Source organism: Opisthorchis viverrini (genome assembly GCF_000715545.1).
Source record: "Opisthorchis viverrini unplaced genomic scaffold opera_v5_536, whole genome shotgun sequence".
Classification (NCBI taxonomy): Eukaryota; Metazoa; Platyhelminthes; class Trematoda; order Opisthorchiida; family Opisthorchiidae; genus Opisthorchis; species Opisthorchis viverrini.
In genome coordinates, this window is record NW_008752200.1 from 114,006 (window position 1) to 140,474 (window position 26,469).

General features: G+C 45.2%; 1 protein-coding gene across 1 annotated transcript in view; it reads right to left on the reverse strand.

Annotated features, from left to right (window-relative positions):
* The window catches only part of T265_11635 (hypothetical protein), a gene marked incomplete at both ends in the record, with an annotated part of 63,710 nt that extends 40,979 nt beyond the window's left edge, over nucleotides 1-22,731 (reverse strand). Inside the window, 5 exons of the mRNA XM_009178340.1 lie at nucleotides 1,265-1,381; nucleotides 3,460-3,635; nucleotides 16,195-16,453; nucleotides 19,926-20,114; nucleotides 22,702-22,731. Coding sequence (XP_009176604.1) covers nucleotides 1,265-1,381; nucleotides 3,460-3,635; nucleotides 16,195-16,453; nucleotides 19,926-20,114; nucleotides 22,702-22,731 — 771 coding nt within the window. The remainder of the gene's footprint in view (nucleotides 1-1,264; nucleotides 1,382-3,459; nucleotides 3,636-16,194; nucleotides 16,454-19,925; nucleotides 20,115-22,701) is intronic.
* Between the last annotated feature and the right edge of the window lie 3,738 nt (nucleotides 22,732-26,469).

Genomic DNA, 26,469 nt, shown 5'->3' on the forward strand with positions numbered 1-26,469 from the left:
TCCAGAAACTATCGACAGACTGATAAGCTAGTACCTGTCCGTAACTTTTTTCAAACACACTAATCAGTGCTACTAATGAGAACTAGTAGGGCTCAACAACAAAAAACTAAGTCTGACTTTCGAACATCCTGTTCTGTCAAGCTGGATGGGCGTCTCTTTGTTCGGTCAGGTGGACCCCTTTGGAGACTAGCAGGATCAAAAATATTCGGTACCCATTGGTGAAGAAGTGAAGTTTTTCTCAGTGGCTGAATACAGCACTTCTTCTAACAAATAACTCTATCGCGAAGAGAAACTTGGGAAGGCACAGTTTTCTCCATTGCGAGTCTCCCTCGAGGAAACAAGCCCCGGGAAACACAGACTAGACACTTTCTGATTCCACAAACGGTCCGTTTATCTTCGACGTAGATGACTAATGTTAGTGGTACTTGGTTTGGTTCGTGCTGCAGCATTTGTCATAGGCACAAATGGTACCAACCTGCCGCGTTAGTGGAATATTTTTAATTTGACTAAGCCCCAGTTGAAATAGCGACTGGAAGTAACAAGGGTTAAGGAAAGAACGAAGCAAGACATCATTACGTAATATTTTCCAAGTTGGCAGCAACCATTATCTGCATTCTTATACGTTGTATGCGTCTTCATGATGACTCATCGTGTCCAGTGGTTTTATTCACACTTGGACAAATGAAGAAACATCAGTTCCTAATGACGTAGGTAAGGAGGGCTGACGATCATTGTGCATGTTCATCATGTTGCATTAGTATGCATGAGTCACGGATATGCAGGGGGTATTGGAGCGTCCACAAAATAGAAAAATTCATCCCACGTTGACGAACATTGTTGTGAACAGAGGAAATTTCATAAACCCAGTGAGAAGGCATGCGATGCGGTTCTTTTCGGAAAACAACTATGTCGGCGAAAGCTTACGGATCGAAAACGTTTTTTTAAGAAGTGGAAGAACGGCACGAGGCGGTCCACATCAAAGGTTGTGAATATTACAGGAATATATTAATTTCCGAGGTTCCACTCTGCATATCTCTGGCTTTCTGGAAGAGGATCATACAATCGGGCATTGGACATTTTAATGTGTCATACAGACTGTCACGAAACAGGTACCGGACCCATGGCAACGAGGTGATGGGCGTATATGTGTTTGACAGCGCTCCACAATGTGCTCATCATTCAGTCATCACTGGGCAACTAGATGAGGGCTTTACTAATCGAAGTTTGCTGTATGTGTAGCAAAAAGGTACGTCAGAATACTTACACCCTTCCACAACGCATACTGCCGTTCGCTCATTGGAGAGAACCCAGTGGTGAAAATCCTGTCATCCTTGAGGTAGACGGCCTGCTGGGGTTTGGAGCCTTGATGACAGATGCCCTCCTGAAAGCAGTGATTTAATCAGGAGAGTTAGACGAGGACACCGCGTGAGAGGTAGAAGCATCTGTAATAAACCACAGCTAATACGGATAACTGCAATGAAGAATTACTTATGTAAAACCACGAAAATGGTGTTTTCAGTGAACGTGTAAGTTTCGCATACGAAGATAAATCTGAAAACAACTCCACTGGATGCCATTTCCCAAAAGACCCAAGTAGGAAAACAATCAACCAGATTCTAAACAACAAGAAGTTCAAAGGGGGTCTTCAATTTATACGGAGGTACACTTCGACGTAACCTACGAAATCCAAATTCAGTGTGCCAGAATGTGAAAAGATTGCACAAATCGTGAGCAATCCTATAAGTTATTCAGTGGATAAAATTTTCAACAGTAGTTTTCTTCACCCGGTATAAATAGTGAACATTCGTTATATTAGAGGTTTCAGTAGTAGGTACGATTCTTGAACTAGCTGTTGGCATATACGTGAAATCATCCACCTACTGGAAAACAGATGGATTTTTTCCCTGATTAACAATCGATCCTCAGACAGGATCTGATAACAACCAAGGTGGGGACACGGAAAATCTCCGAGTGTTTGGATTTAGTCAGATCTCGAAAAAACAACGCGCGAGTGCTTCGATCCACATTTGGATTCGGTAAGTGGGCGTAATGACTTTGAAGCTATCTGGTTCAATTACCCAGCGGTCTGAAAGGCGCCTGTTAACGTCATTTCTTTGTTCCTAGATTCTTTAAAACACTGTCATCAGAATCGTCACTCATACCTAGCTCCAACTCGAGACGAGCAATTTTGTCATCCTATGCCCGTGTCGAGCGATGACAAAACCCACAGATTCCCGCATGATCATCAAAGGAAACACCTCAACGATAACTTGCATTCGAAAACTGACTTCCTTTTTTGATTTACGTGGTACAGAGATCACATGGCAATACAAGCTTTACTCATCCGTCCAGGACATATGGACTAAGGGAAATAGCCATAACACAGTAAAATAAAAGAGTGCACGTGGGATCTGTATTGATTTGAGAGATTACTAACTGGTAATTTCAGCGGAAAATTCTGATTCTCGGTACCTCCTCATCACAGCAGGAGTTACGTGAACACAGTGTCGCGCGACGAACTCGAGCGCAAGCCAGTAGTTGGTGACGAATTTTAATCACCACAGCGATAAGTAAGGTCTATCAGTTTATGGTGGTTAGGAAAAGTACTGCGCACGATTAATCAACGTTTGCCACAGAATACCGCTTTATATTCGAAACTCTCTTCAACGAAAGCTCGGAGAAACATGGCGAAGTAGTATGGGACCTTCATGCTTTCAGGACTGGGGTCCATGGGAATTTCCTTGACTGTACAGATCATCTGGAGATCACTCACGCAATCGATCCCCGTGGCGAGCACGCTGTTACTTCCTAGTTGGACTGCAAAGATGGCATTTGTCTATCGTTTTGCCCTGTACTCGTCTTGGGTGAGGTTCTCACAGGATGTCAGGTGCGGCTAACGGCGCCCTAATTCAGAGCCCCTCCGGCATATTTTATTTTTATGCTGTTCAAAAATGGTTTCTATACAGCCTAAGGAAAAGTTCAAGCTCGATTGGTAACGATAAGATTCCAAATTCAAGATTTGATTTGAAGCTGATCAATTCGTGGATTTAGAAGCTATGACTGCGTCAATTATCACTTCGATGTAGTTTCTTTCAGAAGTGTAACCTAGCCAGTGTGATCTTTTGCAGGATTTATGTGGAGCGGAAATCGCTTCTCCGAACGCTGAACTTCTGAGAAGCATAAGGATGAGGACAGGAAACCTCATAGAAGTCTGGGAAGGATTGTTTGCTGTGGACTCCCCTGAAGAGTGCTACGAAAATCAGTGAACGACGGTGGCACGGTGGAAATCTTCGTAACAGTGACTCCCGCACTCTCAGAAACCCCAAAACAGTCATGTGGGGGCATGATATGCTAGAAACGCAACAAAAAGATCTGTTTCTGGTTGAACTAGAGGAGTATAGCGGGGGAGGCGAATTACTAAACATGCTGGCTTGGTTCTCACTTCGTTTTGCGACTTACCAAAAGCACTTCACCGGTTCGCGGATTCAACACGCGTGTATGTCGGTCCTTGCATGTGGTGACCAGGCGCGAACCATTGTAATTGAAGGATACGGACAAGACCATATCAGGAAGCATAATTTCTACCAACGGTTCCTCAGTAGCAACGTTCCAGATAAACAACATGTTATCTGCACCTATAACGTGAAAACGGTAAAGTTTACAAACAGTTAAATCAAATACGGGTTATATCCAATATCCTTCGTAAACAGTGGAATTCGACTGCAATTCTTTAAGCACTTTCCGATCATTTAGATGCTTGCAGAAATAGACGAGAGGAAATGTGTTCCTCAGTGACCTATCTGGTACGCTTTTGGGTTTTGAAAAAATGGTCTGAGAATGGCTTTGTTCTCACTTTTCCTTCCAAACACGGCCATCAATAGAACCACTAATGCATACCACATGGGCTTTTGGACTCTAAGTAATTAGGCGAACATCCCTTCCAGACACGAGCAACAGCTAACTTATTTCTATTACATGCTTTGTGTCAAAAAACTCATGACTACCTGTCAAGCAGTGTCCTCTTGAGCAACCACTTACATAGGTTGCAGCGCTCCACCATTGACCCATTAATTATGCTCCTCACGTTCGGTCAACAGTCTTAGACTCTTGCGGGTGAGGATGAACCAGTGTGTCTCATCAGCGTCCCTAATGCTTTCGATCGATTGTGGCAAGTGTGCTTTCTCACTGAACTATACGTTTCCACCCTGCATCCTCGGATCATCAGTTGCACGGGGCATTTCCAAAAAAACGTAAGTTCTAGCTCCAACCATCTCTTAGTAAATGAAGCTACCCTCCACATATATACCCTCTATTCGCAGCAAACCGACTCATCTCAGATTTGCGACCATCACTTGCAGACAACGAGCACAATAAGCACTAAGTGGAGTTAGCCTACTTCCAGTCCTTCCAATCCCTAATAGGTCTTCATGTCCCTTCATCTGTCCACATGCAAACTCACTCTCGTAGTAAACTGCAACACCAGTCCATAGTCCCTGATGCATTCACTCCTTGGTTAATCGCTTTTGTGAGCATTTCACGTCAAATTAGCTGCAATTCGGGCTCCCAGAAAGTTCTTCTATTCCGCTCACGAACATTCTTCTCTCCGTTCAAACTGCTACTCGCTCACAAATTTCACATCCGTTCATACCGTGGAATACTGCTATCAGATCTGAGGTGCTGTAGTGTTTCTTGCCTTTGAATGTCGCTGCCCAAAAACCTGTATGAATGTGCTTCTCCAACATTGATCAACGACCCACAACCACCTGTTTTGAAGTCAAATTCAAGACTTTCTGTTGTGGTACACGTTTTCCAGAACCCAATTCATCCGTTCCACTTCCAAAATCATTCACCCGTTTAGCCTAACCCCCTTGCTTGTGGTCACCCAGGTTTGGCTCGTTCTCCTGTTACCGCACAGAGCTATTAAACTTTTTTCTTCCCCCGAAGCCATTGAATACTGAAGAATTCTTCCTTCTCCGGGTTTCCCCAATTCCATTGGTTATCCAAGTTTCGGGTCGAAGTTTACTTCTCCAAATCCTCCTAACTCTACGACTCGTGTGCCTACTTTCATGTTTCGAATGTTTCCATTTCCTCGTATTGTGCATTCTGTTTTCTTATAACCTTCACAAAGGAAGTCCACGACTGCGGGTTCCTTGCTCTTCTGTGAGTAGCTTAAGTTAGCAATGGAAGAGAATTTGCACGTAATATGAGGGCGACCATAACGACAGAAAGAACACCCGCATAAGTAGGGTCAGCCGACTTGAAGCATCAAAGCTAGTTGGCTTATTGACCACCTCTTGGGTCACGGTTTCTATACAGTCTGCTACCCACAACTGCACAAAAACCAATGCAAAACGTGACTTGCAGTGCCAACGTCATAGAGACCTCGACGAGGCAGCTAAAACCAGCAATTTTAAAAACCATATAGGTGCTACATGAAATGGCGCTGACATTGATATTTCAATCGATTCACGTCAGTCAACTTTGACGAAGACGCACGGATGCAAAGAGGAAACTGTGGGTGGCGCTCGCCGGAAGATTTTGTTCGATTTTACTCTACATGGCAACATAGGGGGGCCATCTGAACTCGTCCTAAGCAGCTTGAGGTGCACGACGGAAAAAAGGTCTTGTATGAGTATCTCGGAGCAAACATTCAATCAACCCAGTAAGTGAGTTTTATATCGTGTTCACAGCAAACAGCACCGTTCTGAAGTTTTCTGATACCAGCGCTATTCGTAAATGGAAGTGGTATCTGAGGAAGCAGAAACAGTTTTGCACTACCGTGGCAAACTGCACGGCAAGCCTTTGACAAGATTATTCTTCCTTTTAAATCTACTCAAACCATTCGATCAATCCAGGATATCGTACAAAATTGCACTGTTCTATTTCAGCAAGTTCGTTACGGGAAAAGGCTGTTTTATATCTTCAAGACCAGCTGAAGAATTAAGTTCGAAATTGAGGACGCCTGGAATCCCGCATTCAACACATAAAGGCGTGGAAAACTGTAACTCCAATTTTAGACCTCGACCTCGACAGACCCCCAAGGAACGGTTGTTCACATAGGCCTTGAAACGTGATGCGCCTCCATAACTAAAAGAAGCGAGCTATTTGGAAGGGGTTCAGTCTTCATTGTGCAACCTCGACCAGGTGAAATCGCGCTACAAATCGATGTACACACTTGTAGGGTATGCCTGACGATCTAAAAAAAGTACGCATCGGCCCATCCGCCACACGTATAACACTAGAAAAGAGGCAAAATTGTTTCAGTTTCCATTCCTGATAGCATCGCGATACGCAGGTGGACATCATTAACTACACATAGATCATGGAATACCGTCAACCTATCCCTTAAGGTCAAATAATGGGGTGTAGTAATGTGCAGGCAATCAAAGATTTTGAGAAATGAACCTAATACTTCGATGGCGAAATAGTAATTAGGGCCAGTAACATCATGTTTAAGTTGGCTGATGGCAACTGACAGGTCACTGCTGGTGTGTGAGTAGACTATCGTATGCAACAACCATATAACGTACAGACAGATCGACCGGAGAAGAGAAATTCTGGTTTGGGGTTTATAACTGAAAAAAGGAAAACCTTGTTCATAGTTTTGGATGGCGAACGACTGTGCGGGTAGGTAGCCAAGTCTACGGCAATTTGAAAGCCAATGACTTGACCCGAACCATTGTTCAGAATCGCTACGCGTACCTTGAAATCTGATGTCTACATTTCCTAGACGATCAGTTTTTAGTCCTTCCTGTGGGACAAAACCACTCCCTGGTAACCCAATTCGTGAACTCCCAGAGGGGTTGGGAGCGTCCCCCTTCAGATGTAAGGAAAAGTAGTGACCTTTTAGGAAGGAGGACTCGTTGAGGGGGTTACCGCATACAGCTACTCGCTGGCAAAGTCTTTAACCAGTGAGCTTGTGGACTCGGATGAGAACCCGATGGTACTTGGAATACCACCGCCAATAAGTTCACATTATCCTCTACAAATTATCGATCGTCACTGTCTAAACACAACCCTAGTTCAAGGAAAACAAAGTGACCTACCAACTAAGCGAAGGAAACTCACTGAGCGAAGAAAGCCATGCGCATGGGACGTATATCTGCTCAACTTGACACATAACAGCCCAAAGTGCCTTTGCGTAACCATAGCAAGGATTTCTATAGAACGCATTGAATTACTACTGAACACAGCAGAAGTTGGTATGGTATATGGGGACGGAATGTGCTGTGCTCTTAGAGGGCAACCCTTGAAAATGAAGGTGTGTATAGCTGATAAGTTGTTTACGTTACTCAGATAGAAAATAAGATGCAAGCACACAAAAACTATCAAAATATGGTGTGCCTGAAACTGAAAAACTAAACTGGGGCACTCATGCTGATCACCAGCTCCTCACACAAATGCGCGCATAAGTGCATATAGATAGTATGCCGGTTCACTGGAGCACAGTTAGGATGCCCCAACTAGCAAAATCAGAGCAGCAGGCAGTGGTGCACAACCAGGTAGTTTTGCTGATGTGCACTGAACAGGAAAGCACATACTGAACAGAGGTTACATAGCTGACTGTGGTAGCTGCATTTAAATTGTCGGGTTAGGAAAATACCACTCAAATTAGGGGTNTCCAAAGATTGCCATATCACATCTTGGTTATGCGGTCACACAAGTGTTCCACGTACTAACACAAAGAATAAAAGTAAGCGATCTAAATGACAAGGCTGACAGAACATAGAGTCCAAGACGGTGAAGTATGGGTTGGTTGACTTAAATGTGGCTGTTCCATAACATCAGGGATACTAGACAATACAGCTGAACCAGCCACATCAAAATAAGCTGCGATTTTCAACAAATGCATGAGATCACAAACAGGGGTGTAAAAGGGAGTATGCACGTGACTGACTTCGTGTCAACACCCATGCCAATGGTTTTACCCAATCACTGTTTTAGTTTGGATGCTTGCTTGTTCTCACCGATACCACTCATCTGATGTTCCTATCAGACTCGGGCAATGCACCCAAGACAACCAAGTTCAAACGCTGAAAGTGTTTTCACGTCCATGTCACACAGCAGCCAAAATTATGACCCACATAATCATATGGAGCGCATCCAATTATTATTGTAAACTCGACCCTTGATGGACAAGCTGATGTCACGCCTACGCCACAAGTGATGCAGGTTAGCGAAAGCTGCTCTAGCCTCCTCAATCCGGATGGAAATATCATCTTCGCGAGAGCAACGAGACTAATACAGCTGCGAAGGAAGATAAGTTTGTCTACTACGTAAATCGAATCATCCGCAAGCATAAGGCTGAAGTTTGAGCCCACCCAGACTTCTAGCAGCACTTAACACTGCAAGTGTAAAGCGCATGCAAAACCGTGGGGCAGCATCTTTTGGACTATTTAATATTGTCTGCCTTACAGTGGCATCAGATTCAAGAACAGCCATGTCATCTGAGCGAATACCATGGGGGAATTTGGAACCCACAGGTATTGGGGGCCGGTAGTGAGTCTTCCATATGAAGTTGAAATCGAGAGGTGAAAGAGGACGACATTGCCTGATATCACTTGATGTGGTGAACTCATGCTAGAGCTTCCCATAGGCCTTCACGCGGCCAAGGGAGTTAGCATACAGAGCCTTAAGGAGAAACAAGAATTTATGGGAGACATCTTTGCTCCACAGACAATGCCAGAGTTCCTGAAGATCCAAAGAGCCAAAGGCAGCTTTCAAGATAAAGAACACAACGAAAGTAAGTCGTTGGAAGCAACGTCGCTGGTGGAGGTCTGCACTGTGGTCGACGTTTCCTATTGCAGGACTGTTGTGACGTAGTGTTGCAACTCTGTGTCGGTCCCTTGGATTCCTGCTACACCCACTATGGTATATCGAAAGGCACGGTGACTTCAGACAGCCCCTTATGGAGACAAAGGAAAATTATTGTAACCGTATTTAAAGGACAATGACAGAATGTTCCACAAGGTCGTGCTAGAATCTCCGTGAGGGGGTGAGAAGCGTCGAGTTAAAGATACTCGAGCCGGATTGGCTGGTATTCTGACCGATCAGGGACTCCCTTGTTCGGACCGCATCCTGCACGTGACACATCCGTCTAAATGATGTGATGTTCGGTTATTAGGGACGGCTGGCCTCCGCACAAGGACGGAAACCAGCTTGGCTTTCATGGATTAGCCTCGCCCTGTGTTTAGTCAACCTTCGAGGGATAAGATCGAATAGTACCTTCGTTGCCGCGGCTACCAAACTGATGCTAAGTTGATTTGGACACAGCGTCCGTGTACCAATTTTGAAGATAGGAATAACTGTTGACGTGCCCCATTCTGCAGGCACTTTCTCTTCGTTCCACATCGCAATTATGAGTTTTATTGGATGGTTCACTGGAGATACTCGGCCTTCTTTAAGGAGGGCTGGATAAAGGTCGTCCGGTCCTGGTACCTTCCCATGTCTCAGTACCGATATTAAGTGCTTCAGTTCTTCTTCTGAATGGCGATTAAGGTTTGGATTCTGTTCGCCCATATGCACCATCCCCAAAAGCTGTGTTGCTGTTCTTCGAGGTGTTCATCCCATCTTTCCATTCGACGTTTTTGCGAGTGAATTAATGAGTCAGCTTTTTCACTTACCGTTTAACCGACCGTTGCTTTCCTAGGGTTAGTCTACCGTATCAGTTGATATAGGGCGCGGCTGTTTCCGGCAGCAAAACCCTTCTCCATCTCTTGAGTATTCAAAGTTCATCAGAGCTCTCTGTTTTTCCCTAGGCTCTTAATTATTCGGTGTTTGAGGGATCTGAACGCGCCGTCGTAGTCGTTGCCTACTGGTAAGAACTTCCTGACATCAATCAAGATTAGTGAATTCGACGATATCCAGTGGTCATTTGGGGGCATAAACCAACAATCAATATTACAAACTATGTCAAAAGGCGTCGAACTTGATTGGGATGGATAACCCAACGGCACAAAGACGACTGTTTGCTGGGACCCAAGCCAGCAAAGCGCGTATAACTCTGGGGCTGGGTACAATTGCCACGCCAAATGCGCCACAAGTCGCCGCTTCGCATGGAGGGAGAAATGTGGAAAAGCTGACCTTGTCCTTGGCGTTTTTGGATGTATGTAGGGTCTACTCCCGAAAACAACTGACAGACGGGCTAGGAACCTTGTTAAGAGCATCCAAAGAACCGGTCGAAATTGTGCCCTCCTGAAGAAAATTCTGTTTAAGGAAAATTGGGCACTCTCCCAAAAAGCATGTTCATGGTCGTTTAATTCGTCACTCAGGCGTATCCGAGCTGTATCGACCATGCATTGATTCCCCAGAACGAACTCATTGCGAAAGGCACCGGTTGTCGCCACAGGGGCCAAAGTTCGATCGGGCAGCACTACTTAGTTTCCGTTTCCATTTTTCAGATCTGCATTTTCATCTGTGGACTAAATAGTTTTGTTTTTGGCAACCTACAACGCACACAACTTCAAATTTCTACTGTTGCTGTCATCATTGCACCGTACACACCAAAAACGGATACCTCTATTTGACATTTCATTGTGGTTTTCTCACAAACGTTCAACGTTAGTTACTCGGCCAACATGGCTTGTGTGGACTTTGAAGATGTGGCTGTCTAATCAAGTGCGGTGAGATGGAACCTCATTATAGACTTTTCAACCTGCTTTCTACGGCGCAGTTCAGAGTGAATCTCACTGTCGATCGGTACTAGGTTGATAAGACGAGGTGAAACTAGGAGAACGGATGTCCTCTGTATTCAGTAGTGAATAAAGTTCAATGGAACAGTATGGTTGTTGTGGCCTATTCAGACGGCCATCTTCGGGCAATTTCGTTGGAGAACGAAACCCACAGTAAGCACCGGGTGCATAGATTTTCAGTCCACCATTCTCTAGTATGCGATGTTCTCAAAACGGGATTCAATAGTTGAATACCATAGGAAACAGAAATATTATTGCACATGACACTTATCCTAAGCTGGAATCACTGTATTCCACTGATGTATTCCAACGATCGATACAATCACAAAAGACAGAACAGCGCTGTTTTGGAAATAAAACTTCCGTTGTAGTAGGAAAATAAATGAGTCATAGCAACCATCATACGAATGCCCGGGTTAGAAGGATCGCTTCGGTGAAAACATCACTTTTGGTTGGCCGATCGAGGCAGTCTATTTATTGTGAACAACTGTAGTTCATCCTGGAAGCCCAGGTTTCTAACTGATACTTCAGTATATTATTATTACGGATCATAAATTCAGTCGAAAAATAAATCAAGACGGCTGCTCTGTAAAACAAAGAAGTGCTCAAAATGATAGAGCATCAATCAAAGGTCGTTCGGGAAGTGTCACTGCATCCTTCAAAAAGTAGCAGATGAACCTCTGTACATCTGACATTCAAAAAACACTTGCCCATTACGCGTATTTTCAATCGGAGGGACCACAAGATTACAAACAACATTTTCTATCACTAAATTCATCAATGTAGAAAAAACATGATACGAATATCCACCTTATACGCCCGATGTAAATTGTGGTAAAATGACTTGTGGCACCGTTTGGAAGTGAAAAGGACGTTGACCTATGAAGATCGATCAGGATTCAGCTCTTACGTTCGCTTGTGAGGGTCATTAGATCCAGCGTACACAGTTCGTTGAAGTTAAATCAACCCAGGTGCATTGTGGTCCATAATCTGCCTCAAAGCTATGCTTGTTAGTTCGATTACACCAAGCAACCAACTACAGGTGGCGATCATGGAAGTGCATGATCACATCTCCACATTCCATATGCAACAAATGCATGAGATCACAAACAGGGGTGTAAAAGGGAGTATGCACGTGACTGACTTCGTGTCAACACCCATGCCAATGGTTTTACCAATCACTGTCTTTAGTTTGGATGCTTGCTTGTTCTCACCGATACCACTCATCTGATGTTCCTATCAGACTCGGGCAATGCACCCAAGACATCAATGTTCAAACGCTGAAAGTGTTTTCACGTCCATGTCACACAGCAGCCAAAATTATGACCCACATAATCATATGGAGCGCATCCAATTATTATTGTAAACTCGACCCTTGATGGACAAGCTGATGTCACGCCTACGCCACAAGTGATGCAGGTTAGCGAAAGCTGCTCTAGCCTCCTCAATCCGGATGGAAATATCATCTTCGCGAGAGCAACGAGACTAATACAGCTGCGAAGGAAGATAAGTTTGTCTACTACGTAAATCGAATCATCCGCAAGCATAAGGCTGAAGTTTGAGCCCACCCAGACTTCTAGCAGCACTTAACACTGCAAGTGTAAAGCGCATGCAAAACCGTGGGGCAGCATCTTTTGGACTATTTAATATTGTCTGCCTTACAGTGGCATCAGATTCAAGAACAGCCATGTCATCTGAGCGAATACCATGGGGGAATTTGGAACCCACAGGTATTGGGGGCCGGTAGTGAGTCTTCCATATGAAGTTGAAATCGAGAGGTGAAAGAGGACGACATTGCCTGATATCACTTGATGTGGTGAACTCATGCTAGAGCTTCCCATAGGCCTTCACGCGGCCAAGGGAGTTAGCATACAGAGCCTTAAGGAGAAACAAGAATTTATGGGAGACATCTTTGCTCCACAGACAATGCCAGAGTTCCTGAAGATCCAAAGAGCCAAAGGCAGCTTTCAAGATAAAGAACACAACGAAAGTAAGTCGTTGGAAGCAACGTCGCTGGTGGAGGTCTGCACTGTGGTCGACGTTTCCTATTGCAGGACTGTTGTGACGTAGTGTTGCAACTCTGTGTCGGTCCCTTGGATTCCTGCTACACCCACTATGGTATATCGAAAGGCACGGTGACTTCAGACAGCCCCTTATGGAGACAAAGGAAAATTATTGTAACCGTATTTAAAGGACAATGACAGAATGTTCCACAAGGTCGTGCTAGAATCTCCGTGAGGGGGTGAGAAGCGTCGAGTTAAAGATACTCGAGCCGGATTGGCTGGTATTCTGACCGATCAGGGACTCCCTTGTTCGGACCGCATCCTGCACGTGACACATCCGTCTAAATGTGTGATGTTCGGTTATTAGGGACGGCTGGCCTCCGCACAAGGACGGAAACCAGCTTGGCTTTCATGGATTAGCCTCGCCCTGTGTTTAGTCAACCTTCGAGGGATAAGATCGAATAGTACCTTCGTTGCCGCGGCTACCAAACTGATGCTAAGTTGATTTGGACACAGCGTCCGTGTACCAATTTTGAAGATAGGAATAACTGTTGACGTGCCCCATTCTGCAGGCACTTTCTCTTCGTTCCACATCGCAATTATGAGTTTTATTGGATGGTTCACTGGAGATACTCGGCCTTCTTTAAGGAGGGCTGGATAAAGGTCGTCCGGTCCTGGTACCTTCCCATGTCTCAGTACCGATATTAAGTGCTTCAGTTCTTCTTCTGAATGGCGATTAAGGTTTGGATTCTGTTCGCCCATATGCACCATCCCCAAAAGCTGTGTTGCTGTTCTTCGAGGTGTTCATCCCATCTTTCCATTCGACGTTTTTGCGAGTGAATTAATGAGTCAGCTTTTTCACTTACCGTTTAACCGACCGTTGCTTTCCTAGGGTTAGTCTACCGTATCAGTTGATATAGGGCGCGGCTGTTTCCGGCAGCAAAACCCTTCTCCATCTCTTGAGTATTCAAAGTTCATCAGAGCTCTCTGTTTTTCCCTAGGCTCTTAATTATTCGGTGTTTGAGGGATCTGAACGCGCCGTCGTAGTCGTTGCCTACTGGTAAGAACTTCCTGACATCAATCAAGATTAGTGAATTCGACGATATCCAGTGGTCATTTGGGGGCATAAACCAACAATCAATATTACAAACTATGTCAAAAGGCGTCGAACTTGATTGGGATGGATAACCCAACGGCACAAAGACGACTGTTTGCTGGGACCCAAGCCAGCAAAGCGCGTATAACTCTGGGGCTGGGTACAATTGCCACGCCAAATGCGCCACAAGTCGCCGCTTCGCATGGAGGGAGAAATGTGGAAAAGCTGACCTTGTCCTTGGCGTTTTTGGATGTATGTAGGGTCTACTCCCGAAAACAACTGACAGACGGGCTAGGAACCTTGTTAAGAGCATCCAAAGAACCGGTCGAAATTGTGCCCTCCTGAAGAAAATTCTGTTTAAGGAAAATTGGGCACTCTCCCAAAAAGCATGTTCATGGTCGTTTAATTCGTCACTCAGGCGTATCCGAGCTGTATCGACCATGCATTGATTCCCCAGAACGAACTCATTGCGAAAGGCACCGGTTGTCGCCACAGGGGCCAAAGTTCGATCGGGCAGCACTACTTAGTTTCCGTTTCCATTTTTCAGATCTGCATTTTCATCTGTGGACTAAATAGTTTTGTTTTTGGCAACCTACAACGCACACAACTTCAAATTTCTACTGTTGCTGTCATCATTGCACCGTACACACCAAAAACGGATACCTCTATTTGACATTTCATTGTGGTTTTCTCACAAACGTTCAACGTTAGTTACTCGGCCAACATGGCTTGTGTGGACTTTGAAGATGTGGCTGTCTAATCAAGTGCGGTGAGATGGAACCTCATTATAGACTTTTCAACCTGCTTTCTACGGCGCAGTTCAGAGTGAATCTCACTGTCGATCGGTACTAGGTTGATAAGACGAGGTGAAACTAGGAGAACGGATGTCCTCTGTATTCAGTAGTGAATAAAGTTCAATGGAACAGTATGGTTGTTGTGGCCTATTCAGACGGCCATCTTCGGGCAATTTCGTTGGAGAACGAAACCCACAGTAAGCACCGGGTGCATAGATTTTCAGTCCACCATTCTCTAGTATGCGATGTTCTCAAAACGGGATTCAATAGTTGAATACCATAGGAAACAGAAATATTATTGCACATGACACTTATCCTAAGCTGGAATCACTGTATTCCACTGATGTATTCCAACGATCGATACAATCACAAAAGACAGAACAGCGCTGTTTTGGAAATAAAACTTCCGTTGTAGTAGGAAAATAAATGAGTCATAGCAACCATCATACGAATGCCCGGGTTAGAAGGATCGCTTCGGTGAAAACATCACTTTTGGTTGGCCGATCGAGGCAGTCTATTTATTGTGAACAACTGTAGTTCATCCTGGAAGCCCAGGTTTCTAACTGATACTTCAGTATATTATTATTACGGATCATAAATTCAGTCGAAAAATAAATCAAGACGGCTGCTCTGTAAAACAAAGAAGTGCTCAAAATGATAGAGCATCAATCAAAGGTCGTTCGGGAAGTGTCACTGCATCCTTCAAAAAGTAGCAGATGAACCTCTGTACATCTGACATTCAAAAAACACTTGCCCATTACGCGTATTTTCAATCGGAGGGACCACAAGATTACAAACAACATTTTCTATCACTAAATTCATCAATGTAGAAAAAACATGATACGAATATCCACCTTATACGCCCGATGTAAATTGTGGTAAAATGACTTGTGGCACCGTTTGGAAGTGAAAAGGACGTTGACCTATGAAGATCGATCAGGATTCAGCTCTTACGTTCGCTTGTGAGGGTCATTAGATCCAGCGTACACAGTTCGTTGAAGTTAAATCAACCCAGGTGCATTGTGGTCCATAATCTGCCTCAAAGCTATGCTTGTTAGTTCGATTACACCAAGCAACCAACTACAGGTGGCGATCATGGAAGTGCATGATCACATCTCCACATTCCATATGCAATCAGCAGCATCATTTACTAAATCATGCTAAATTCAATAGACGGGGTAGTGCAGGCCGTAGTTTGTAATGGGAAAAACACGTGAAACAATGGCGGATAGTTGAACGAACCGGTTCCGATAAATTAAGAATCGGAACTCAACTAAATTCCACATGAGCAACAGTCAATCTGATAATGAACTTCAGTTAATCACTGATCGCGGATGTGCTTATTGGTGTAACAGAATTGTGGTGCATTTTGCCGTACCTTATTGCAGCCGTCATCAGTACGCAATCGTAGCACGAGTGGTGAAAATAAATCTACCTACAGCTGACCGTATGCTACCAGCCATCAGGGAGTGTCATTAAACACGCGATCAGTCATGTGTGGGACCAGCTGAACTACCGGAGAAAGGGACCGATTGTGGGTTAATACAGACTCTCAAACATCAGGTTCGCCGAACCAACGACAGAAAAAAACGGGATAGAAGGAAACGAACCTGCAGATAGCAAACAATGTTCCGCTGTTGGATGCCACGCAACCAAGCCCACGCGTCGCTGGTGTGCAACCAAGTCCGCTACAGGAACAGTCAAATTGACTCCAGGTTCCAAGCCACCCTCTGGGATGTGCCAAACTTTCACTGTGGTGTCTTCTGAGGCACTTGCGATGAGATCATCACTATGCGGACACCACTGAATATCAAGTACAGCTGCTTTATGGCCAGCAACCAAAGGAGCATCTCGTTCTACACGTCCAACCTGAAAATGCAAGTCGAGCAAAATGGATGAGTAGTAGACGAAACTATCTCGAAAGTTGATTGACCTTGGAACATTGGACAAAAGAGCCAATCACTTCACGCCCGATGCAAATTTTTGTTCAACTGAAGCATAACTTTCGATTGCAAGGAACTACCAAAATAAAGTGAATCAAACTCAAACTACATAGAAATATGCAAGAAGTTTGACTGTTTTCTCTAATCTGAAGGCAAGCTACAGATGAATGTTTACAATTCGGCATTTAGGTTATTTAATAAAATAATGCGAAACCCCATCTGGTTCACACAAATATACTGCGTCGATTTACAGAAATTATGACACTCATGATGCTTTTCACCACCTAGAGCTGAAGCCAAAGAACCATTTGAAGAAGTGTAGTCCATAAGAATAGTGTTGTCAAAGCAACTGAAGGTAACCGGGAACGACGCTCAACTTTTATCTCCTAAAATACGCGGATTGTGATTAGTGTTTCATTTGTGAAGTAACATCATGGAAATATGGCTTACGAAATCTGTAAGCGCACGTACAAAATAGAGTGCTGCTAAGATATTTAACATATGTCGTAGTATCACTGGCAGTAGACTTCAGAAGAGGACTCATGAGGACGATAAAGTGATTCACATAACTGTCTTATCTCAAGAAGATATGCGAGCAGTTAGTTCAGCGGAAACATGAGACATGTAAAAGGACAGGAATTCTTCGGATTACGCATTCGGTACATGCAGCTTCTTGTTTCGATATAGAGGTTCATCGCTGGTAGTGTTTATTTGTGTCCAAAAAATTATCGTTCGTATCGATGACTGATTACACAATTCGTCAAAACAATACACAAATGCCGTTCAACCAGTGAAGCTGGTTTGGATGTGAGTGCAAAGGTCCAGTAAAGTATCCGACCAGATATCATTTCGTACCAACGTACGAAGGTGCTCCTGACAGGCATATCAACAGTGGGATCTACGATGATTTGTTAGCAGAGTAGGCTGGGTTGTGGTCTGAATGACTAGCTCTTTTTGTCGATGTTTTTTAAGCGAAAGTGGTAACCTCTATTCGACTAAACCAGGGTATTGTGATTGGTACCAACCGGGGTGTCTTGCGCGCAACATTAGTTCGAATAATCCTCGGTCTGAGGAAACACACACGGTCAGTGGTGCTCGCGTATCAAAACTATCGCCTTCAACGCGTAGCCACCCATGTTCCTGTTCCCTCAGAGCAATATACAATCCAAACTAACTGATTACGCTGTCGACCCCATTGCTCGGCTATATTTCTTCCAGCTGTCCCAATTCGGTGAATGGAACTGTATCAGGTGAAACCAACGAATCCCTGTGGTTTACAGATGATAAGCTGAACTGAACACACGAGTAAATGAGTTGACCTCGAAGTGGCAACCGTCAAATTGGTTTCCGGGTTAGCGGAAGGAGGTCTACCGTGTGCTGATTATATGAAACAGTATCCGGTTGCGCGTATCCAGTCCATATTTTGTAAGCCGAATAGTTTAAGAAGGTTTCACAAAGTAAAAAACAACTTCAATCAGCTAGAGGACACTTGGTACCTACAGAAAAACCGCTTTCGGGAAAAGTCGGAAGATCTACTTATCGTTCTCCAGACATTTCCACGAACGCTAACTCATTTGTACAACCCAGATGTTGCGTTAGACACCAAGGCTCATAATACCAAGACAATTATAGTAAGAAAATCCGTACATTCAATCAACTGGAAAATGTTTGAGACCGATTGGGTAGTCACCGTTTCAGAGAGGTTTTGTTTTATTGCTGGGCAACGTTTCGCTTTTGACACAAAACCTTCGTCATGCCAATTGAGTAAGTAAGCAGGTTGATTGGGTTTTCAGGCAGTCGAGAAACCAATCCACAGGGTTTACTTTAGCGGCAACTAAGACGGGTATTGGTGCCAATACCAAGGCCCAACGAGGAGTGGATCGGAACAGCGGTCAATCCATATAAAACAGGGACATGTGAAGTCATTAAAAGGGCACTGAATACGGCTAACATTAGAGTAGCACTCCAGAAGGGAAAGATTTTACGCTCGATGTTGGTGAATTTGAAGAATCGCCTTCCGGTTGACAGGACTGGGAACTGTGTATAAAAAATAAAATGTAACGACTGTACGAAGGTTTATATAGGTCAGAGAGCCAGGGAATTACACACCAGAACCGGTGAGCATAAGCGATCCATTAATAGACCACCGATAGACGTAGATATCAGGCGATAGTCAAAAATTCGGCAATGGCAGGGCATAGGACAGATTTAGAAAATGTGGACATCCTGAGATGGGATTTCAGATTCACACCACAGCGACTGGTGGCCGAGGCGGTGGAAATCACCAAGCATCCCAGCGTAAATAGAATAGAGGGCGTAGAAATTGCAGTCGTGTGGAGAGCTGTTTTAGATCAGTCAAGATGACACGAGGCGGTGTGCAGTTATCAGCGAAATGGTCTGGGTCTAAAAGTACGAAATCCAATTAGAGGAAGATCCAATTAACCACCTCCACTCCCATCCCCGAAACCATTGTCCCGGCACCCTTCGAAGAGCACAGGTGAACGAAATATGTGAACGACCCTGACAGGAATATTCCATTGGGGTGACCTAAACTGAAAGAGCAAGGACGAAACATTCGGGTTCAACATGGAGGTAAATCCTCCCCCCTAACCAACCTATCTATCTATCGTAAATGTTAGTCGTCCCCACTAGCCAACAAACAGGAACATCAGACTGAACACCTAGCACTGATCAAGTCGGCTAGTCCTAAGAAATCTCACGGATTGGTTCCCTGACTGCCTTAAAACCCAATCAACCCAAGCTCTTGTGTCAAAAGTGAAACGTTTCCCAGCAATAAATCCACCGATTGTTTACAAAACTTCTCCGAAAAATCAGTACAACTTTCCGAGGCTATACTTTAAAACAAATCTGCGGAATGCTTAACACTCCATTTCGAAGGGATAATGTTGTTTAAAAATTCGATAAAAAAATTGGCACAGACGTTCTAGTTTCCCTTTGCGTGACAGCTGTTCACAGTGTACTCCGCTGAGTTGATTCCAAAGGCAGGATTTTCTTGAGACATACGGAAGTCGCAATCCAACAAAAATTGATTTTGTAAGCATGCGCTGGCCGCGGTGGGATTGCAAGTTGCTTTGCACAGAGCATCGAGTGCCGGGTATAGAGCACAATCCGCAAGATAAAATTCCAAAAACAACTCAAAGCAGTCGGACCAAAGTTGAATTTTTGCAAGTAAGATTTGGTATAGAATAGTGAAAAACGACAGGACAGCGGGCAACAATTAAGAATTTATTGATGTGAGTTGTTTCAACTAGGTTGGCCTTGTGGCCATATGGTCCTGTGGTGTCTTCTAGTACTTTTTCAACGAGATCGATAGACTATAGTAATAGGGACTGACCATCATATGAAAAATAAAGGAGCATTATAGAAAATTCACTCACTTTCTCTATTGGGAGAACTAGAAAGGCGCCGCCACCGGCGGCTTCAGTAATGATGGCCAAGTACTTTGGGTTAACGGCACAAAACCGGGCGTCCCAGCTACTCTTCGTAATTCTGATATCTTCATAACAAGCATCTTTCCTGGCTGGTTTCCCGAAAACGTGCTTAAACTTGCTGCGTCGCATAAACATCTGAGAAAAACAGTATTATTAAAACAGTGTGAAGGTTTGCAGGTTTGAAGGGGAAGTTGCGAAACGCAGACATCAATAACGGAAAATGAAAGCAGCCATAGGGAATGGTGTAACCTTTGGCTTCCGGGCGAACCGCCGCTGTATTAGGACACGCTTTTAGCATGGTTCACTTTCAAGAATAGTCCATAAAAATTCAGTGGCGTGTAATCTGAGGAATCCCATGTAAACGGTAGCTAGGAGACAACGCAACTCTGGCCGACACGACAGTCATATGGATCAAAACCGAGCGATTGCCAACTGCGGTTGTATAGCTGTATAGTTGTGAATGCCGCCACAACAGAACATATTGTGCACAAAAGAAAACTTCAACGACACTACAGTGGATTGCCAAACAGCTTGAGGGAGCTAATCGATAAGTGAGGCCGCTGTATAATGCTTCGCAGTAATCCAGATCCCGTTTTAACACGAACAACTGAAAGATGTATTTCATTCCTGGACTTTGTTTTATTATCATGCACAATACTCGAATATGGAGGGACTGAGTTGTAGTTGGTCAACGAAACCGGAATTGGTGACGAGATTACCAGCCCCAAAACCAGGGTTTCTTTCTTTTTGGAAAGCAGCGTGCTATTTCTCGCGCTGACTGTCTCGCTCGCAGGAGGTCGTGGCGGCCTGCTTGGCATGCCAGTTGGGAAAGTTTTCGCACATTTTTCGCGTTTCTCACTTCATTCATATTTTCATCCTTTAGGGCTCACCAATCTTCGCGATCCGCACAGATGCGCACTTCTGCTAGGATTATTCCAATTCTTCCAATTGTGTTACGCTCCTGACCAATAAGAATGTATGTCCCAGCTCCCAACAATTTTCTATTTTGGTTCAAGATCCAATGCCTCTATATAATTGGGTGCGCCGTTATGCAAACAAAGCTGGCATCTACCAGGATTGTTTATAGTGCTTCTAAGCAAGAGCCAGTATGTGAAGACGGAAACGCATCACACCTGTACGCTCCAAAGAGTGCAAACAAGCAATAATGGACGAGCATGTAGCCACAACCCAAAACGATGACAACGACCTCTATCTGTGTAGCAGATTGGTTAGTATGTGAGGAGTGCCATGTGGTTAGATGATTTCCGTTGTCGCCGAAGTTAGTACTAAACACTCATAGGCCGTGATCTGTAGGTATTCGCCATCTTTCGTGCTTTTCAACACCAGTCCAGGTGGATCAAGTGAGTCTCAGCGGTGCCTACACCTCCAGACTCTCAATAGGGCAATCTGGATAGAAACTGACAGAAACAGAACCGCTGACATCGATTAGCGCCCATATCTTCTATCACCTCCAACCAGACACAGAGGGCATCACGTGGACACTCTCCTGGAAGGCGATTCCCAAAGACAGTCCCCGGAATTTTCGCACTCTTTCATACCTCTCTACCAGGTCAAAGGCTGGCCGCCTCTCTGCTTACAGCTCCCTGAATTGGGCACGGAAAACAGCACTCTCGTCGCCAAATGCGGGTTCGGTATAAACAACATATGGCCAGAACAACACATCCCCCAGTGCTGGACACATTTTACGTTCTAAGCCCCCATTTCACAACCAAACATTCGCTTTCTAACTGTCTCATTGCGGATTCATTCGCACCAGCCAACATTAGCTATGATTCTGAGACAACGGTCGGGCTGAATGATTTTCGGGGTCTGCGGGAACGTTCCTCCAAAGTTAAGCAGTGCCACTTTTCTCTCTGATATCCGGTGCTTTGGCGAACTTGGTAGTGCTATGCCACGGGCGAAATTCCCGGCAATGTACGGAAACGAGGCGATCTCATTCCAGTAGGATTTTATGTCAGACAGTAGAGCAGTTAGAAGAGGGTCCAAAAGGCAGTCCTCTAGAATTCGTTTCAATTCGTAACCAGCCAGTCCGATTTGTCGGAACCTCATCATAAAAGCGTTCCAAAACGAGCGGCAGCCAGTTATCAATTGGCGCCATCGATAACTGATGGCTATGTGACCGACTTGTGCCTGCGGCTGGCATTCAGCTGGAAGACACCAGTTTGGCAAAAGATTTCGGTTATTTCGGAGGCTACTTTCATGGCCAATGCACACTCTGCCAAAGTGGATTTCGGATCGCCAGAGTTACGTAGCCGGAATCGAGTGGATAGTGGTGGGCCAGTTACCTCAACCACTGTGCATACAGCCTGATCTCCCGTTTCTGATACACTGTACATACTAATGTCAAGAGAGTCCAATGTGCGTTCAGCTGCAGCACCCTTCCGGGGCCTAACTGCCATGCCACCCGAAGGAAGCACGAGAGATAGGATACTGCCAGGTTGCCCAAGCCTAGACAAGGGAAGTCGAGTAGCGGAGGTCGGATTCGAACCACGAACCTTCCGGTCAGTAAATTCGCGCTCTAACCACTTGGGCCATCTCGCCCAATGTGACAGCCAGAACAGCCTGAGAGCCTGTTTGCTTCAGTACGATACCAGTAAAAGCGGTCAGACGGGCCTGCTAAGAGAGGTATTGAGTGGAGAAAGAAAACTATGTGAAAAAGAAGGAAAGAGGCGTCAGCTGTAACCTGTTTTTGCTTACCTACCACGGTAATGAAGCGAGCAGCCGACGACATCACGCGAGGGTAGGTACGGTACGACTTTATTGATAGTTTTGGGAATCATGGTTGCCATAACGTCCAGACCAAGATTACTAGGGACTAGCAGCAAAGACTCTGGATCAAAAGGCTGACTGAAAAGCAGCGGGAATCGACGGAGAATGCCAGGAGACTGTGGTGCTCAGACCCAACATACAGCTGCCACGTTGACGTGGTTATTGGCCTTGAGTGCTGCGAAAATCCCGCGGGGGTTACTGGCTGGAACTTTGTTGTACAAGATATAATCATGCCAGGCAGGTAGTAATGCTGCTTTCCCCTGAGAAGGAAAAGGTCAATCCTAGAAAACCGCACACTCCGATCGCCCAGCAGTTGACCGTGCACGCCGGTGCATTATTCGATACGGTCGAAAGAGCCCGGGGCTGCTAAGGCTGCGTGCTACGCTCAGCCGCACTAGGAGTGAGATAATAATGCCGCCCTTGGGTCAAGCCAGCCCCCTGCCACCGATTAAGTCAAACTTTTGAGCCATCATTTGAGGTCACCGTCTCCAAAGAAAGTTTTGATGCACGCGGGTCAGACTTCCGAATCATCATTCCGCTGCCTTGCGAGTCGGACTTTTGACTCAAAGGCTCAAAAGGGTTACTTCAACAAAACCCACTTCACCAGCCTGGCCAACCAGGAAGTATCACATGGGAGAGTCGTTTTTTAACCGAGGTCCATCCCCACTCCCTTCCCACTGCACAAGCAAACGATGCTGGGTCACTTGACTGCCAGTTATCTAACCAACCGTCATTTAGCTGAAGTAATCTTTCGGTGCCTAACTGCCATGACACCAGAAGAAAGCACGAGGGCTGAGATACAGCCAATTGCCTAAGTCTAGATAGGGGAAATCGAGAAGCAGAGGTTGGGTTCGAACCGCGGTCAGTGACTCTGACCAACATGTCTTATACACTCCGCTGCCGGATATGAAAAAAAGATCACTAAACCCACGAGATTCTTTCTACATAGTCGCTTCCAACGCCCGTACTCCAGGCCAAATTGACAGACCTCATTGATCAGACCATGAAAGAGAAGAAAGCGTTCAGCTGTAGCACCCTTCCGGTGCCTAGCTACCATGCAACCCGAAGGAAGAACGAGGGCTGGGATACTGCCAGGTTGCTCAAGACTAGACAGGGGAAGTCGAGTGGCGGAGGTCGGATTCGAACCACGGACCTTCCAGTCAGTAAATTCGCGCTCTAACCACTTGGGCCATCTCGCCCAGACCATAAACTCCCCTAAATTAGTGTATGGTTTGTGTACGAAATACGAACCTAAGAAGCCAAGACGGCCAGCTCCAAGGATGAACCCGGGGGTTTCAAAACCCACCCGTTGTTCTCACGGGGACCGCGATGACTCGCGACCCATATGTCATGGGAGCTGCACCCAGTTCCAGAGCTGGGTGCTTTGCTGGACTAGATCCCAGTGAACACAAATCTCTGCGCAGATCGGTTAAACAGTTTAATCAAGTTCACCACTACTCCACATACAAAACGCTAACTGTATGTAGTATCGGTGTATGCTCCAACGTACTGCGGTTTTGACGCTATGAAGAATAATTTCTGTCGAGAGTGATCAAGACTCACTTGTCGAGCAAAAAGCACTAAATCTGTAATCACTGTGGGCGATATAAATGTACAAGTTGATCGCCTTTGACTCCTCCGAATCACATCTGGGCAACTGATTCGGAGAAGAGACTCGTCGTACAGACAAAGAACGACTCCTCCAGTTGTGTGCTTATCATGAACTGTACCTAGCCAGCACGAACTTTCAGCAGAAACGTTTGCATCGCATAACCTGGCAGATGCCAAATGCACATCAGTTGTGGACCCAGTTGGATCAGATACCTCTTAAGGGTACACAACCCAATTTTAATCACGTCATGACGCATGCATGCCTGATAGTTTGTCTCCCTTCAGGCCATCGCAAGTCACCAAGAAGCATGCCAAACCACCATCGGAAAACTATTATAGCTTAGGAGTATCGATCTCAGCTAGCTAAACAACCCTCTACAGTAAACCAATACTGAATTGGTAGGGACAACGTGGCAACCATGGCGGAATGTGAAATGCGCTAAGCTACGGTTCCTCAGTGCTGTCTGTTCGACTTCTTCGAACACTGGATGTCATCGAGATCGCTATCCATGATCGATGCCAAGAAATCCATAGCTGCAGGCAACGAGTACAACGGCTCATGCAAATCCCTCAATCGACTAATAATGAAGAGTCTAAGGAAAGGCCGACAGCTCAGCTGGAAATCGAAAGCCCAGTAGACGGAGAAGGGCTTAGATACCGGAAACAGCCGTGCTCTACATCAACTGATACGATCAACTACCCCATAGCAAAGCAACGGACAGTGAAACGATAAGTGAAAAAGGCAGCACATTAGTTCATCCGCAAAACCGTCGTCCGGAAAGATGGGCTGAACACTTCAAAGAACAGTTTAGCTGGCCTCCCGCAGCAAAGCCTGCGGAGAAAGTACATACGGACGAATGGAACGTAAACCTTATTCGCCCCTCGAAAGAAGAAATAAAGTACGAAATAACAGACTGAAACGTGAGGAGACACAGGGAACAGACGGTCTGTATCGAGCCCTCTTCAGAGAAGGCCATCTAACAAAGCCCATAAGGCGCGATGTGCAAAGAAGACAAAGTGCCTACAGAATGGGACCTATCAACAGTTATTCCGGTCTTCAAAAAGGGTACACGGACCACCGTCGCATCGGCCAGGTAGCTGTGGCAGCGGTGCTCTGGTCTTATCCTTCGAAAGTTGACTAAACACAGGGAGAGACAGATCCGCGAAAACCGAACTGGGTTCTGTCCTGCAAAAGGATGCATCGATCGCATCTTCATCCTCCGACAGATTCTGAAACAGTGAGTGCTTCCAGCAACCATCAATGGTTTTTTTCGTTGACTTGAAAGCTGCCTTTGACTCTGCGGACCGTCATGCATGATAATAGTGTATATGAAGCAAAGGTGTCCCCATAAATTCTTGACCCTACTTAAGGCCCTGTACACCAACTCCTTCGGTCGCGTGGTCTATGAAAGCCCTCGCCTGAGGTCGTCACAACAAGTGTTGTCAATCAGGATTGTCCTCTTTCACTATTCCCCTTGAACTTTGTCATTGTACGATAATGGAAGACTCACTACGAGCCTCTAAAACCCGGGACGACCGCTCACAAATATCAAGTACAAAGAATCTCTTCTCGGATCTGACCCCACGGTAATGCAGATAATCTAGAACAATCTAAACAATTCCGCCCCATTGTTTGGCATGCGCTTCACACCTGCCAAGTGTGAAGTGCTACTGCAAGATTGGGTGGGCTCGAACCCTAGCCTCACGCTTGCGGATGAGCCAACTGAGGTAGTCATCATCACCATCGACAGCATGACATCAGTGTTCAACACCGATGCTTCACTGCCGACCGAGGTAGTAGGCGAATTGGTCTACATGGGCAGCTGTATTAGATCTGGTGGCTGTCATGAAGATTATTTGTGCTCACATTATCGTTTTGTATTAACCAAGCTTTCGCCTTCATTTTCAGCTTATGTACGTCTATTCTTAGACAAGTAAAGCGCTATTCATTCTACGCTATTCATTCTTGTTCTCGCGCTCAATCAGAATCGACATTCTATTCGCAACAATTTACTTGTCTAAGAATACAATGAAACCGTTGCTGCGACCCAAGTGTTTTGATGCAGATCCTAATTCTCCAGACGCAACA